At 56.9% G+C, this 16,345-nt stretch overlaps 1 protein-coding gene across 1 annotated transcript; it reads right to left on the bottom strand.

Annotated features, from left to right (window-relative positions):
- Positions 1 to 32: 32 nt before the first annotated feature.
- Positions 33 to 16,339, bottom strand: ZSWIM4 (zinc finger, SWIM-type containing 4). The gene is made up of 14 exons (XM_014529457.1): positions 16,308 to 16,339; positions 14,149 to 14,350; positions 12,557 to 12,913; positions 10,622 to 10,770; positions 10,374 to 10,524; positions 9,368 to 9,535; positions 8,442 to 8,783; positions 7,694 to 7,831; positions 7,096 to 7,350; positions 6,436 to 6,571; positions 4,803 to 4,957; positions 3,839 to 4,002; positions 2,392 to 2,473; positions 33 to 1,998 (listed from the first exon to the last, which is right to left on the bottom strand). The coding sequence occupies exons 2-14, from the start codon at positions 14,261 to 14,263 to the stop codon at positions 1,139 to 1,141; spliced, it is 3,072 nt and encodes a 1,023-aa protein (XP_014384943.1). The 5' UTR covers positions 14,264 to 14,350; positions 16,308 to 16,339; the 3' UTR covers positions 33 to 1,138.
- Between the last annotated feature and the right edge of the window lie 6 nt (positions 16,340 to 16,345).

The following is a 16,345-nucleotide window of genomic DNA, read 5'->3' as shown; positions in this document are numbered from 1 at the left end:
CACACCTCAGTCTCAAAATAAAGAAGAGAAAGCTGTGTTCAATCTTTAAAAAACAAAAAGGAAAAAGAAAATACAATATACAGTTCAATAAATAGAAAAAAACACAGTTATAAAATCATGTGGTCTTTTGTCCTTAATTACAAGAGGGAAAAGATGGGGGGACGGTGGGGAGGCCAAAAGGACAGCAGCTGGGGCTTAGACACAGAGAGGGGCAAGCTAGATGGAGAGGAAACGGAAAGGGGGAGCAAGGTGAAGGGGCGGAGCAGGGAGACAGGAGGAGAGGGAGAGGCAGAGCCAGAAAATGCCCAGAGGCCAGCGCGCTTTCCTTTCCAAATTTGGGGTGGGGAGTCCCTGGCCCCCTGTGCTGCCTCCAGGTCTGGAGGACACCAGGTCTGGAGGACAGTGTGAGCGTGGCTCAGTTCCTGAGTTGTATGTCCAGTGACTAGCAGGTAAGGGGAGGAGAAGCAACGACCCCTCCTCCCCCTAGTCCATCCTGGGACCCCAGTACCCATAGGAATGGGAGTCCTGGCCGGATGGGGGTTGAGGTATGTGGCCGAGGCCTGAGGCCTCTTTAAATCCTTCAGTGGGGATGAGCCATTGGCCCTGGCTGGATACCCTGGAGGGGGCTCCTGAGGCAGAGAGAGAGGGTACAGAGGAGATTTAGATGCTTTAACACAAGTCCCCTGGCTACCCAGGTAGGGTGTGTGTGTGTGTGGGGGGGGTCTGCTACATTGATTGAGAGCCAGTTTCTGGAAAGTCCTGCCTCCCAGTTCCCTGGAGCCCAAGCCAGGCCTGTGAGTTTGGGGAGGGGGAGCTTGCTATTGCTTTTGGGGTACCCAAGTGGGGCCATACCAGCTACCCCCCTTCTAGGCCCCTGGTGGTGGTATGGCTTCTGATCCTTGCATCTCGCACACTCGCTCGCATAATCCTAGGCACGCACGTGGCAGGAGGCCACCCCCCATTCCCACGTCCAGCCAGGCGGGGGGATGGCAGGCAAGACCACCTAGTTCCAGCTGGGCTCCTTCCCTGACTCAATACTGAGATGCCACTGGACCTCCCGTCCAGGTGCCCGATGCAGAGTGGGTGGCACAGAAGCAGGAGCCAAGGGAGACCCTGCCCACCACCTGCCAGACGCCCCTCAGCCGAAACGCTCCCGCACCAACAGCATGAGCTTCTTCTTGCCCTTGTAAGTTTGTTTGAGGGTCTCCAAGAACTGGGTGAACTGAAGGTGCCCGTCAGGTGCCAGCAGGAAGGTCTCCCGGGCCTTGCCCAGGAACTCGATGAAGTCACCATAGTGTCGTGGGCTGATGTGCGTGAGGCGGGAGTGGCTGGTGTTGATGTAGGCTGCCACCGCAGCGTCCAGGAGCTGGCAGAGAGGCGCCCGGTCAGTGCCCAGTGGCTTGGCTGCCCGGCGAGCCCCCAGGGGACCCAGGCCGGGCGCTGAGAGGGTCCAGCGGCGGAGGATGTCAGACAGCATCGGGGCACAGTGGATGCTCCGGATGATGAGCGGGACAATGGCTGAAAGCTCGTGCCGGCCCAGGGAGTGGCTGAGGGAGCAGGCCCAGAGGACATCATTGACAGCGGGGTGGCTGTCCTGGTTAAAGGCGATGCTGAGCTGTGCCAGGGCCAGCGTGGCTAGCTTGTAGGCCCGCAGAGGCAGGCCGCGGTGCTCCATGTAGCGGGCCACGGTGAAGAGGTGGGCATGGCCCAGGCCGCCGGCCGCTGCGTCCAGCACAATCTGGTAGGCCGCCTCGAAGGCTGCGTGGTTCTTCTCACACAGGGTGAGGGCGGGCAGGGCACAGTTCTGCGGGTCTTTCATGGCGCACTGCAAGGCCAGGGCGCGGGCGCAGGCCCAGAGCTCCTCCCGCCGGGGTGCATCCAGCTGCAGCCGCATTAGCGTGGCGTGGGTGGTGCCCGTCACTGCCACGATGGTGGCCGCCTCCACCGGCGTGAATAAGGAGAACCAGTTCTGCATGATGTTCATCAGAGCTTGCGGACCTGGGGAAGGCGAGATGGTGAAACGAGTCAGGAAGAGGGGCCGGAATGCGGACGTGTGTCCACGGGGTCACCCCAATATCTCCATCCCCAGCAGCAGGGCTGGAGACACATTCCCTACGTTCACCCCTGCTGTAGCCTCCCCCTCCCAAAAGAACAGGGCCCAGCAGGCCTGGCTGGGACTGTGTACTGGGGGGCTTTGGTGCCAATGGCCCTCTCCAAGCCATTTAGCCAGGCCAGCCTCCGGGCTTCTGTCCAGCACAGTTCTTCCGCCCAACATTCCCTCCGGGCTTAGCTCTGAGCGCAGGCTCGATCGAGAGGAAAGTCTCTCCTTCCCTCTTGTGCCCAACGGGTTCTATGAAGAGATGGGTGGCAGGTCCCCTTGGGGACTCTCACCAATCTCCGTGGCACAGCTGACCAGCCAGCGCACCATCTCCCTTCGCCGCCAGGTCATGGTGCTCAGGGTCATCCGCATCACCTGCAGGGGTGAAACGGGACAGAAAGAGGTCACCCAAAACTTCAGGCTGGCTGAGGGAGAGAGGTTGGGATCCTTAGGGGCCCAGGAAGACAGAAGTTAGGGGCTGACTCAGTGAGCCATACAGTCTGGGCAAATGGCTTCACCTCTTGGGGTCTCAGTTTACTCATCTGTAAAGTGGGGATAAAAATCTTATCTACTGCATAGGGTTGTGAGAAGCGAGATTATGTAGTAATGCTCTTTGCACAGTGCCTGTTGCCTCAAAGCGCTCGGCTAACGTCAGCCAGTACTATCACTGCTATTGCTGTTGTTCTGCGGAGGGCCCCATGCATCCTACTCCGGACAACAAGCCGACCCATTCCTTCTCTCCAGAAAGTTCCATGCTTCATGTCCACACTTCCCCCGTGACTCCCAACAGAGCACCTGCTGCACAGGTCCCACCTTCTTCAGCTCTCACCCCCAATAAGCACCTTCCTTGCTGGCCTCTCCCCTCAGGTCCATCCCCAGTCCTATCTGGTGGGCTCTGCCTTCTGGAAGCTCCTAAGTAGAGGGTCTCCTGTCTAGAGCTCCACCCTTGTCCTGCCCCCTCCACATCCCCCAATGACTCCAGTCCCCTCAGGAAATTGTTTTTGGCTAATTCTGCCCCTGAGGGCCCCTTGCTTTCTAGTTCTACCTGGGAAGACCCCACCCCACCCTGCAGGCCTGCCCCAGGCTGTACCTTATTCCCTTATTTACTAGGTCACCTTCTAAGGCCCTGCCTACCTCGGCATCACACAGCCTGCAGCTGGCTCCTCACCTACAGGCTACACCCAAGCATGCTGGCCTCTGCCTCACCACAGCCAGATGGCCTGGCCCCTGGGGGTGGCCGGACACTCAGCCACAGGCCCCATGACTGTCAACCACAGACCTCACCCCAGAGGCAGCGCCTCAGCTTCAAGACCTTCCTCCAAACCCAGACCCTCAATGGTGACTTCTAGGCTGGGTTCCCCTGAAGGCCCCACCTCTTATTGGCAGGCTTTGCTGCCCCCCCCAACCCCCCCACCTCAGCCCCACCCACCCATGGTCCTTAACCTTAAGCACACCAGCCCCAGACCTCATTTCCAAGGCCAGAACCCCTAGCTCTGCTCCCTCTGTGGCCCACCCTTCTCACCAGCAGGTTCCCTGACCCTCCTCCTCCTCCTCAGCCACACCCTCAGAGGTAGATTCTCACCTTCAGACTCAGTCATTGAGTCTAATTCATAGGCCCACCCCACTGATAACCTCATTCTTCCCCTCCCAGAACTTACAGACTCTGCCTTTCTGTGGCCACTCACATCCTGGCCCCTCCCACAGGCCACACCCCCTCCCCATCCTCCCGGGGACCCTCACCTGCAGGCCCAGCTCCAGGGCAATGCCCAGCAGGGTGGTGTCTGGGGGTGTGCTGGCGGGGGTGGCGGTCTTGCAGGCATCCTGTGCCAGCTTGAAGAGCAAGGCTGGAGAGTGGATATTCTGCTGGATGGAGCCCAATACCGTGTGCAGCCATTTGGGGTCTCCTGGGGGAGGGGGAGGGACATTGGCACCACGGTTATACCAGGCAGTTCATGCAGGTTCCCTTCACAGGTGCACAGGTGTGAGCACGGAGGGTCACGAACCTGGCAACCATCTGTGAAGACCCCCACCACTCTTCGCACTCCCACCCCCCTTCTCTCCTCTGTCTTCCTCCGCTTCCAGTGGGAAGAAGCCACTTAGGAACCTGCTAGATACCTAATGGTCAAGAGGATGGATTCTGGAATCAGAATGCCAGGGTTCAAATCCCTGCCTTGCTGTGTGACCCTGAGCAAGTCACTTCACCTCTCTGTGCCTTGGCTGCCCCATCTGTGCAATGAGTAATACTAATGGAATATTACCCGCCTCATAGGGCCATGGAGAGCCCATACCAGTAAAGGCTTTAGCATGGCAAAAGCTACACGAATATTAATTTGTTTGTTTGTTTTAATCCTCACCCGACGATATTTTTCCATTGATTTTTTAGAGAGTGTGGAAGGCAGAGAGAAATATGGATGTGCTTTATCCTCCTTGGCACACTTGTTACCTCCCCACTTATGCATAACTATCCTCTTCACCTTGCTTATTGCCTGTCTGCCCCACTAGAATATAACACCACAGGGCGCGGGGTTTGGGACAGTTTTGTTTACAACGGCATCCTTAGCACCTGCCCCAGTCTCGGTCCATCTAAAAAGTGCTCCAGGAAAACTAGTGGAATTTGAGAAAAGGACAAGAAGAGGGAGGAAGGAACAAAGGAGAGGAGGAAGGAGAGGCAGAGGACAGGGGACGAGGGCGGCGTCCTCCTCACCCTTGGCCGCGGTCAGCATGGTGGAGGCCAGCTCGCACTGGCGCGTCTCCAGGTGGCCCAGGATGAACCAGCGGGGGAAGCGGTTACTCACGACGGAGTCCAGTGGGTTGGGGTGGGGATCGCCCGCCGGAAGTGCTGTCTCCAGTACAGGCAGCCTGGGATGAAGCAAGAAGCCAGCCCGTGGTGAGGCAAGGCTCGAGTCTCCATCCTTCCCAGGAGAGAGGCCTCCTGCCGCCGCTGGAGCCTCCCCTCTGAGGCAGCAAAGCCCTGAGCAGCCAGGAAGATGGGTGTGTGTGCACGATGTTCACTGCAGTGTTGTTTATGTCCGTCACTCGGGGTTTGGTTAAATAAACAATGCTTTATTCACGTACCAAAGGCCCTGTGGCTGATAGAGATGATGGGATTGTGTCTCCTGAAAGGATTTTACAAAATTCTGCTTCTGTGATCAGCTGGTACACGTGTGAAATGATAAAAGATAATTCATGGTAATGTTGTTTTTCTCAACAGCATAAATGTCTATCCAGATTGGTTCTCTTAGGATGCATCCTCACAGTGGTTCATGTGCGATGTGGTACAACCAAGCCTCTAAGATACAATGCGCAGTGAAAACAAGGGGCAAAGCATAGGTACAGAACGTGTCATCGGCGTAAAAGGAGGACCAACTTCCAATTCCAATTACAGATTTGCAGAAATCTCAACTCTTGATGAGAAAGTGGGAACAGCCCTGGCTGGTTTGGCTCAGTGGAGAGAGCATTGGCCTGTGGACTGAAGGGTCCCGGATTCAATTCCGGTCAAGGACACATGCCCAGGTTGCAGGCTCGATCCCCAATAGGGGGCATGCAGGAGGCAGCCGATCAATGATTCTCTCTCATCATTGATGTTTCTCTCTCTCTCTCCCTCTCCCTTCCAAAAAAAAAAAAAAAAAAAAAAAGTGGGAACACTGCTTAGGTATGTTAGGACAAACCAGCCTAGAATAGTACTCTTTTTTTAAAAAATGTATTTCACTGAGTTTCCACAGAGAGGAAAGGAGAGGGATAGAGAGTTAGAAACATCGATGAGAGAGAAACATCCATCAGCTGCCTCCTGCACACCCCCCACTAGGGATGTGCCCATAACCAAGGCACATGCCCTTGACCGGAATCGAACCTGGGACCCTTCAGTCTGCAGGCCAACACTCTATCCAAGTGGTTCTCAACCTTCTGGCCCTTTAAATACAGTTCCTCATGTTGTGACCCAACCATAAAATTATTTTCATTGCTACTTCACAACTGTAATGTTGCTACTGTTATGAATCGTAATGTAAATATCTGATATGCAGGATGGTCTTAGGCGACCCCTGTGAAAGGGTCGTTCGCCCGCCAAAGGGGTCGCGACCCACAGGTTGAGAACCGCTCTTATCCACTGAGCCAAACCAGCCAGGGCAGTACTCTGACTTTTGTTGCCAAGGGAATGTCTTTCAAATTCAAAATAACATTATACACTTGTTTAATAGGAAGTCTGGAATGCCAGCGCGAGGTCAGACTGAAATATCAAGGCTGTGAATGTGGGAGGAGGCTGGGGCTGTGAGCGTGCCTCCCATCCCCCAATCCTGTCTGGCCCACTGGGCAGTCCCCAGCCATTTGCCTGTCCTTACCTCATGGCTCGAAGCGCCAGGCGGTAGGCCAGGTCGGGGTCGTGGGGTAGCAGGGCGGTGAACAGGTAGCACGCACAGGTGTGCATTGGCACGCTCTCCCGGAACAGCACTTCTCCGAAGCCACTGAAGGGACCCCCTGCAGGGGCAGCCTGAGCTCAGCCCCCAGGTGGGCTCACTTCTGACCTTCTGCCCCTCCCCAGGCCTCTCCAGACCCCGGGCTGAGTAGGGGATGGGCAGACCCCAGGACAGAGTGGCAGGGACTAGGGACGGGAGAGGTCCTGGGCATGGGGACACCGGGCTGAGACAGAAAAGCCCTGGAAAATTCGAAAGGAGGAAACCCTGGGCAGCCCTGGGAGGGCAGGTCTCAGATGCAGGGAGAGGACTGAGGGCAGGGGTGGGGCTGCACCTGACCAGGGACGGGCAGACTAGGTCCTCACTGCAGTAGGGGTGGGGCCTCATAAGGCAGGACCGTGGGCAGAGCCAGTGAAGTCAGCTGGGCACCAGCGACTTGGCTCACTGACTCCAAGGTGGGCAGGGAGCCGGACCTCACCACTCGCAGCGGTTACTGGCTGCCAGAACGCGCCAGGGATCTCATCTTTTAGGAAATGCTAAGGGAAAGGACCAAAAGACCAAAAGCCCGGGCGCGGGGCGGGGCCTCACCGTCCAGGAGCAGCCCCGCCTGCTTGCGCAGCACCTGCACCAGCCGCTCGTCCAGCTCCACCTCCTCCAGCAGCGCCAACAGCTGCTCCTCGTTGCGCACCACCTTGTCCTGGGCGTACAGCCCCTCGGGCAGGGCCCGCTGCTGTCCCAGGCCCAGCAGTGCCACCTCCAGTGCCAGCGCCAGGTAGGACTCCCCAGAGCTCCCGGGTACCTGCACGTGCTGGTAGGCCACCTTCCGCTTCTCGGGGCCCGCGTCTGTGGGAGACCGGCACTAAAGATGCTGGAGGGGGACCCCTTTTCTGGGACCCCAATGGCCCTTGACCCCAGGCATGGAGACTGAGGGTACGTGGTATAGGGGAGTCCAGCTGCTCCCAGCACCGACCAGGGGCTGGGCCATCTTCAAGCAGCAGATAGGCCTACAGTGGCCGCACTGTCAGAAGCGAAGCCCACTGGCTCCTTGCACTGAGGAAGGGGGGCGGGGAGGAGGTTGCAGCAAGGGTGAGAGTGTAACCTCGTTTTCCAGGGGTACTGAGCCAGGGGGTTTAACCAGAGAGGTAGGGATTGCCCCACCTCCTCCAGGGGACCCCAGTGTGGGTACCTGAGTAAAGGGCAAGGGTGTCTTCCTCCAGGCGACAGGCCTCCAGGAGTGCCCTGCAGAGGCAGCCGACGGGGTCCAGGGGGTGACCCACCCATCCTTCCGTGTTGGTGATGCAGGTGGAGCCTTTCTGTAGCAGCTCTGCAGGCCGGAAGTGGGGCTCAATGCCCACCCATCCTCTTTAGCCCCTGGGGGGCTTTCTCTCTCTGAACCCCCAACCAGCTACCCAGTGCCTGCCCACCATCTGCCCACCCCGTGGTCATCTTCTCTGCCCCTCGCACTCTGCAGCAGCGGTCACCTCTCCAGCCCTCTGGCTTCCTGTCCCACAGCCACTCCCAGGCCTGGCAGGACACCTGGAGGAACTGGGTACTTTCTTAAGACTTCCAACCAGTGTCATTCCCCCTCACGACCCCTAATCCCACCACCTGAGAAGCCAACCAGCAGCTTCTGGGTGTTCTCTGGGAACTGCCCCTGTGGAGGCTGCCGGCTGCTGCGCTTACTGTGCTTCTGAAGTTCAAGTTCTTGAACTCAGGCAGCGGCTTCTTGACTTCTAAGTCTGCATCCCCTCCAGTGGCTTTGTGAGCCCTCAATCCCCTGCATTAAATTCCTGTATGCTCAAGACACCTATGGTGGTTTGGTTTTCCCGGTGGGACCTTCAGTGGTACCCACAGACCCCCTGGGTTGCCACAGCCTCCAGTAGTTGGCATCTGTGCCGACAGCCCCAGGACCTCATGATAATATTGGCGCCCACCTTTTTTCTGCTGCTTGTAGCTCTCCAGCTGATGCCGCCGCTGTAGCCGGAGTGTGTTGACGATGGCTCCGGCCAGCCGCAGGGCCTGGCGGGGGTATCCGTGGGCACGCAGCGTGTCCACCCGGGCACAAGCAGTGGGGAATGGCTCCCCCAGCCAGAGGGGGCGGCCCTGGGGGTCAAAGGTTGCCTTGTCGCTGCCCACATGGCCTGTGAGGCTGGGGCCATAGCAGTCACTGGCCAGGATCCTCTGAAGATGGGGGTCACTCCAACGCAGTGACCCAGCCTGCAGGGCTCGGCCAAACACGGTGCGGCGGGAACCTGCAGCCGCCGCCTCCTCCGGGCCTGTGGGAGAGGTCCAGCACGGCCTAGCAGTGGGGTCATGGCCGGCTCCCCACACCGAGGGCCACTTAGGGCTACACTCTGGGTGCACTGGTGGACATGTGCCATCTCAAATCCTTACAGCAGCCTTTCAAAGTGCATGTGTGGGTGTGCGGGTGTGCGTGGTGAACGCCGAGGTTGAATAACTATCTTTCTGTCCATCTTTCTATTCCTCACATTCTATTCTTTTTGTCTCTTTATGTCTCTCCCCATGCCCGCTTCCTTGCTCTCTCCTCCTGTCTCTTTCCTTTCATTTCTGCCTCTTTTTTCTTAATATCTTTCTTTGCTTTTTCTTCTGTTCCCCCCACGCCTGCCTCCATTGCCAGGAGGAGGCTAAATTAGGAGAACAGCCAGAACTACAGGTGTCTCAAGCATTCCACTGCACTGTCCCTTGGGCTACCCACTGCCTTGCCCTGGGCACTCCCTCCCTCCTGGAGGGCAGGGCAGGCGAGGTCGGGGGCCTCCTCTTCCTCCCCCAGAGCACCAGATGGGGAGGTAGGGCACTGCAGAGGTCATGGTTCTAGGTATGGCAGGGACCCTTCTCCTACCTGGGTTGAGGGCTGTGGTAGGTTGCAGGCTTGGACCGTTGAAAGAGTAGTTGCCCTCTTCCAGCGGGCACACGTCCAACTTGTCCCACTTGCCAAGCAGCTGGAGCCAGCTCGCCCGCTCTTCCGGTTTACAGTGGGGGCTCAGGACTACACACACCCACAGGGCCCCTGGGGAGGGAGGGCAGTGAATGGGGAGGTTCAACGTTCATGTCAACAGTAGCAGCACCATTTCCGGACTGCCTACCGGGTGCTGTGCGCTGCTCTGCTTCACCCTCACCCTGGGCCTCTGAGGTTGCAACTAATGGACTCTTCACTTTATAGGTAAGAAAACGGAGGCACAGAGAGGTTGTCACTGGCTCAAGGTCACACAGCTAGGAAGTCGGAAGGATTCAAACCCAGGCCTCGGGACTTCTCTCACAGTCCCCCACCTCCCCAGTGCTTATCACCATCTATCCCAGAGGTCAGCAAATTACTGCCCCTGGAGAAAATCCACCTGTTTTTCAACAGCCTGTGAGATAAATGTATTCTTACGTTATTTAATGGTGGTGATGGGAGAAATCCAAAGAATATTTTGTGACTTGTGAAATTCAAATAAATAGCGTCTGTAAATACAATTTTATGGGAATTCTGCCATGCCCATTCAGTTACGTTTGTTTGTGGTTGCTTTTCCACTACGACAGGCAAAACTGAGGAGTCGCTACAGAGAGCCGATGGCCCAAAAAGCTGAAACTACTGACTACCTGGTCCTTACAGAAAAGGTGTGCCAACCCCTGGCTAACGGGTTTGCAGTATTTTCTCATCTGTCTCCCTACAGGGCGCCAGCTTCATGAGGGCAGGTATTTAACCTGTTTCTTGCTGCTGCTCCAGCCATCAGTACAGTGAGTGCCTGCTACCTCAGAGGTGCGAATGAAGAGGAAGGACTCAGGGGCCAGACCTCAATCTCAGGGGAGGGCAAGATCTAATGCCCAAGTCCCAGTGCCCGCCCCGCTCCAGGGCCGGGCCTTACCCAGCTCGTCCCACAGCTGCCGGCACTTGTCTGTCATGCCGGCGCCCTGCTGCCGCCACAGGGCCAGGCGCGGGTCCTGCAGAAACTGCTCCGTCATGAGGATCAGCATGCGCGCCCCGTTGGAGTCCCGCATTCGCAGCATTTCTCGAATCTGCATGGGGACAGGCTGGTGAGGAAGGGGTGGGGTGCCGGCACCAGTGTCTTCCAGCCCCCGCAGCCCTGCTGTGCACGCCATGCCCACACAGCACCTTGCAGAACATGGAGCGCAGCTGCTGGCTGGCACCATAGTAGCCACCATTGGACAGCAGCTGCTTCACCTGCTCCTGGATTTGCTCCTCATCCAGATGCCAGCAGTTGGCATCCTCAATGCTTGCACCTGCCGTGGGGTCTGGGGCACCTGTGGGGTGGAAAGGAAAGCTGAGGTTTGGGTTGGAGAGAGGGGGCTTCTGCCCCTGCCATCATTCAGTCCTCCAAACCATCCTACCCATCCCACCTGAAAAACCACCCATCCATCCATCCATTTGTCTGACCATCATCCCATCCACCCATCCATCCATCTCACCTAAAATGAACCATCCTACCCATCCCACCTGAAAAACCACCCATCCGTCCGTCCGTCTGACCATCATCCCATCTAAAGTGCCATCCATCCATCCATTCCACCCAAACATCATTAGCTCATTCATTCATTTACTTATTCATCCATCTTAACTGAAACACCAACCTACTAATCTGCCCATCCATCCATCCATCCATCCATCTCACCTAAAATGCTCCTTACCTATCCATCCATCCATCCATCCATCCATCCATCCATCCATCCATCTTGCTTAAAACATATCTAGCTCATCCATCCATTTACTGATCATCCATCTTACCCAGAACACCACCTACCCATTCATCCATTCAGGTGAGATAATGGTCCATCCCACCTGAAACATCACCTGCCCTTCTACTCATCCATCCATGCTACCCAAAGCATCATCCACCCATCCACATCTAGACCACTCACCTGTCTACCCCACCCCCCATGTCATACTATGCATCTATCCATTCATATACCCATAACCCTTAGCATACCTACCCACCCCATTAGTCAAGGATCCACCTTACCCATACTCCCACCTGCTCACCTATCTATACCCATCCCATTGGCCCACCCACCCAGCTACCTACCCATATTTGTCTTTCCAGCTAATCTGTACCAAACACTCAAAAATATCCACTGACTAATTCATCCATTGATCCACACAACCGCACTATCCACCCATCCAATGAACCCCAACCTTCTATCTATTCTTCTTCCATCAAACCATCCATTCATGTGTATCTCCCAAAACAACCACCACCCCATTATTCCACCCATCTGTCCTACACCTACTTGATCCATCCACATCAGTCCACACATATGAACATTCCTTCCATACATCCATTAACTGACCCCAATCCATGCACCCATTGGTCCTTCCAATATTCCACCAAGCCTATCTGTCCACCACCGTCCGTGTACCTTAACCCCCTCAAGCAAAGCCCATCCCACCCCACCCCACCTCCAATTGTCACCAATTCCCCATTCACCTACCATCCTAGTTAATCACCTATCCACTCACCCACTCCACCTGCTTTTCCACACCATCAGCTCATCATGAACAACTTCTGCATCCACCCACCCCCACCCTCAAGTATCCCTCCCTGTCTCCACCTACTTATCATCCGTCTATCTACCATTTATCCTGCTCCATTCTCCCCACCGTTATGGTTAGACAACACAGTCCCTTGTAGCCCCAAACCCTTCCAGAGCTCATGACACCTCCTTGTCTGTCTCCCACCAGCACCCACACCTGACACCGACATACCCTTCATGTCCTTCACCCACCCACACTCAGGCCTGCACCTGTGATCTGGGACATCCTCACCCTGGGGCCTGACCTCCCATTTGTTCCCTCAACTCTCATTCTCTGAATTGGCTGATTTCAGCCATTCATCTGACCAAGGCCACATCGAATCCAGAATCTCCCTCCTAATAGATGTGTGGCCTTGACCTCGGGCAGTGGTACTCCCTCCACACCTGCTCATGGGTCAAGGGGACCTGAGGATTCTGTGGCAAATGTCTGCCACCCGGCAAGCGAGGTGGCTGTGAGCTGAAGCCTCACCGTCCTGATCAGACTGCAAGGTGCCCTTACCATGCACCAGGTTGATCTCGGAGCCCAGGAGGAGGATCTCGTCGGCCAAGCGCTGGGCAGTGGGCAGCACCTCAGTGTGGTGGGCGCTGATGAGATACTGCACGAACTTCTGCAGCTGGTCCCGGTTCATCTGGGAGAGCGTCTCGGAGATGGGGAGCCGCAGCTCCACCTGATGGGCATGCCGGATGCGGTACAGGGACAGGGCCACCACGTGGGCGCAGTAGAAGAGGTCACGATTGTCGCAGCCACAGCTCACAGACGTGATCTTACAGCGGTCAAAGCTGATGGAGACGTGGTAGAGGTGCTCGGGCTCTCCGGGGCCTCCGGGCTCCCGGATGTTCCCGCTCAGGTGGAACCCTAAGACAAACACCCAACCATCACCACCGTGTCACCCCAGAGGCCGGGGATGCTCCTCCACTACGCACAGCAAGACCTGAGTGCAAATGCGGCTCAGTAACCCAGAGCAAGTCACTTAACCTCTCTGTGCCTGTTTCCTCGCCTGTCAAATGAGAATAAACAGCAACATCCTCCTCCATATAGTTGTAATGAGAAGTAAATGAGTTAATAGTTAGCAAGGGCTTAGAAGAACACTGTTGGCATCCAGTAAGTCCTAAATAAACGCACGTGTACATGTGACTATAGGGATGATATTAAAGATGGTTTTCTCAGTTCTTAGGCTACCACGGATACAGGCGGGGGTCTAGATGCCATGTAACTTCCTGGGAAGATGCCAAAGGCCTGTGACACTTGGGGGTGAGGGGCAGATGTGGCAGGCCCGGTCACCCCATCACCCCCTGCCCCTCCCTGGCCCCTGGGGAGCCCAGATGCCAGGCTCATCAGACTGGTTGGGCAGCTCAGGCCCCAGCCGGCCCCGGCTGCGTCATGTGGGGAAACGGCAGCTTCCTCATACCGCCGGAGTTGGCCGAGCCTGTGGCCAGCGGGGCCATGTCCAGACAAGGGGGCCAGGGTTTAGGGAGGGTCATCTTGGCCAGGCCCATGCCTCCAGCTGGGAGACGTGACCGCCCCCATGTGTTCCAGGACTCACCTGTTTTCTGGCTCTAACTGGTTCCCTTCTGAGCTCTGCTGCCTGAGGTCTAGAATCATCTTTCACCTGTGACTCTAAACCTCTGCTCCCTCCCCTTCACTGGACCCTCATACCTGAGGTGTAAGACCACCCCTCACAGTGGATCCTAAACTTCTAGGCAGACTTCCACCTAAGCCTTGTTGCCTTAGGTAGGATCCCAACCTCCACCTGAGTTCTCTGCCTGAGGCCTCGTACCATTCTTGCCTCTGGCTCTATTAGACCTCAGGCCTAACACACCCCTGGGTCTCGGGTCTCTCTGCCTGAGGCATGGAACCTCCCCTCATTTCCCGCTTAGATTCTCCTGCCCTCCCCCCAATCTCGGCAACTCTTTCCCACCCTCCAACTAAGCTGACTGAGCTGCCGCAACACCCTTCCTCCAGGCCCTTCAGCTAAGCCCGCTGCCTGAGGTCTCGGCAGATTCCTGCTCTTTATTCACAGTATTTCCTCCGACCTTCCCCAGAGATCCGGACCCTCCCCCTGGCCCAGGCCTCGCGGGAAGGGCGCTTACCCACTTGGAGCACGCGGTCTACGGCCCCACTCTGCAGCAGGTGCAGCCCACGGGTGAAGGGCACCCGGGTGTCGTGCTCGCCCTCTGGAGGCTGGTAGCCCAGGGATGAGTACATACATATCTCCCGTTCGCTGCGTGGAAACGACCAGAACACAATGCGCTTTTGGACCGGCTCCGGCACCCGGGAGAAGCGCTCCTCGACCTGAAGGAAGGGCCGGGGGGGGGGGGGGGGGGGGGGGGGGGGGGTTAGAGACCTCAGCTGGCATCCTGGCTTTGCCACTTATAAGCTGTATGACCCTGGGCAAGTCCCTTTGCCTCTCTGAGCTTCAGGTTTCACAAGTGTGATGGGGATATTCACAGCATTGGCCTCTTGGGTATCGTGAGGATTAAATATGCATCCATCTACATAAAGTGCTTAATAATAACCCCTGGCCCATAGTTGATGTTCTAGAACTTTCTGCCACTTTCCTCCTGGGTATCAGGTCCCAGGGTCCTGATGTAAGACAGTCCTGCCTCCTGAGAGGGCAGGAGAAAGAGAGATAAAAGTTATAAGAATAGTGACCAGGGCCATATTTTCTCAGCCTATGCTATGCTAAATGCTCTATGTATGCCATTTCCCTTAATTTTCACAGCAAAATCCCGATAATACTAATCACATTTACAGCCTGGGCCCCAGGAATCTCAGGCTCAGACATGAGTGAATTCACTTGTTCAGTGTCCCAGAGCTGGTGAGCTCCGACTCCCAACACAGACTCTGTTCCCAGCTCCCAGGGCCCCCAGGAAGGGAGGGGTGTCCTAGCCACCCCCATGGGCTCTGGGCAATGAACCGAGCTGGACGAGCCTGTGTTCCAATCCAGGCTTGCTACTCACTGGCTGGGTGACCTTGGGCAAGTTTCTCAACCTCTCTGTGCCCCAGTTTCCTCCGAGTGGGAAGGAAAACCACAACTCCCAACGGGTTGCAGAAGATTCTATGAGCTTCTATGGGGCAAGAGCTTTCCTAGTGCCCAGCCTGGCCAGGGCAGGTACACGGAGTCCCAGATATGGTTTTAAGATTATTCTGGGCATCTCACGCACAATGAAGGGGCAGGGGCCCTCCAGAGCCCCCAAATCTGGGTTTCGGGGAGGAAGTGGGAGGGCCAGTGACTGGCCCAGGCCTCAGGGACAGTCGGTAGATGACTAAGGAGGGATTTTCCAGGCCATGAATCAGAGCACGCTCCATCCACACTCGGCCCGGGCCCGTCAGTCCCAGCAGGCTTCCTAACTCGGGAGAGGCCCGGGCAAAGAATGGCCTCTCAAAGCCAGGCAGAACCCGTGGGAGCTCATCAGGTTTGGCCAGGTCTGGGCCACATCTCCAGCTCTGGGGGCACCCACACGGAGGCTGGAAAAGGGGACACCAGGGCTCCAGCCCTGGGCATCCTGTCAGAATCCCAGAAGCCATAGAGGCGGGGTTCCAGGTGCACCTGTTCAGGTATCATCACAACGCAGACCAAGACCAGCACTGCTGCCGACCTCCGGAAGGACTGGGATGGAGGTGGGGGGCAGAGAGAAGGGTGAGTAGTAGGGGGACTTGGGAAATCCCTGAGCCCATCAGGAGAGGCTGGGCAGCCCCAGGTGGGAAGTGATCCCAGAAAAACTGGCCGTGGGAAGGGGGACAGGACCTGGAGGAGCATAAAGGGGTGTCTCAGGCCGAGATCTGCAGAAATGGGAGTCCTCTACTGGGGGTACCGGGCAGAGATCCGGACCAGGGGATTGTGGGTCTTTAGGGCTGTGCTCTGGGTGTCCCCAATGGGGGCAACTTGTAGGAGCTAGAGAGGAGGATTGAATGGGGTGCTCTAATGGGGGGTGAGGATGAGATGGGAAGAAAGGGGCTGTGAGAGGACCATGGGGAGGAGAAGGAAGTGTCAAGAGTTGGGATCTAGGGCGCTGGGGGCATCCCTGGGTCTTGTGGGCTGGAGGGCAGGGCTGGCGGGGAAGGGATGAGAGTGGGTCATGAGGTCTGAAGGAGTGAAATGGGAAGATAAGCGGGTGCCTCGGGGCAGGGTTAGGATCTCGATTTCTCTCGGACCAGGGCAGGTACCGAGGCTGGGGGCTGGGCAGCGGGGAGGGGACTACCGGAAAGGGGGTTGGGGGTGCGTCCCTCCCCCGCCCCTCTCGGTCACCTGCTCGAAGGCCCAGCTCTCGGCTACTCGCTTGGCGC

Source organism: Myotis brandtii, unplaced genomic scaffold (genome assembly GCF_000412655.1).
Source record: "Myotis brandtii unplaced genomic scaffold, ASM41265v1 scaffold680, whole genome shotgun sequence".
Classification (NCBI taxonomy): domain Eukaryota; kingdom Metazoa; phylum Chordata; class Mammalia; order Chiroptera; family Vespertilionidae; genus Myotis; species Myotis brandtii.
Note: the sequence above shows the minus strand (reverse complement) of the source record. Positions and strands in the feature narration are given on the sequence as shown.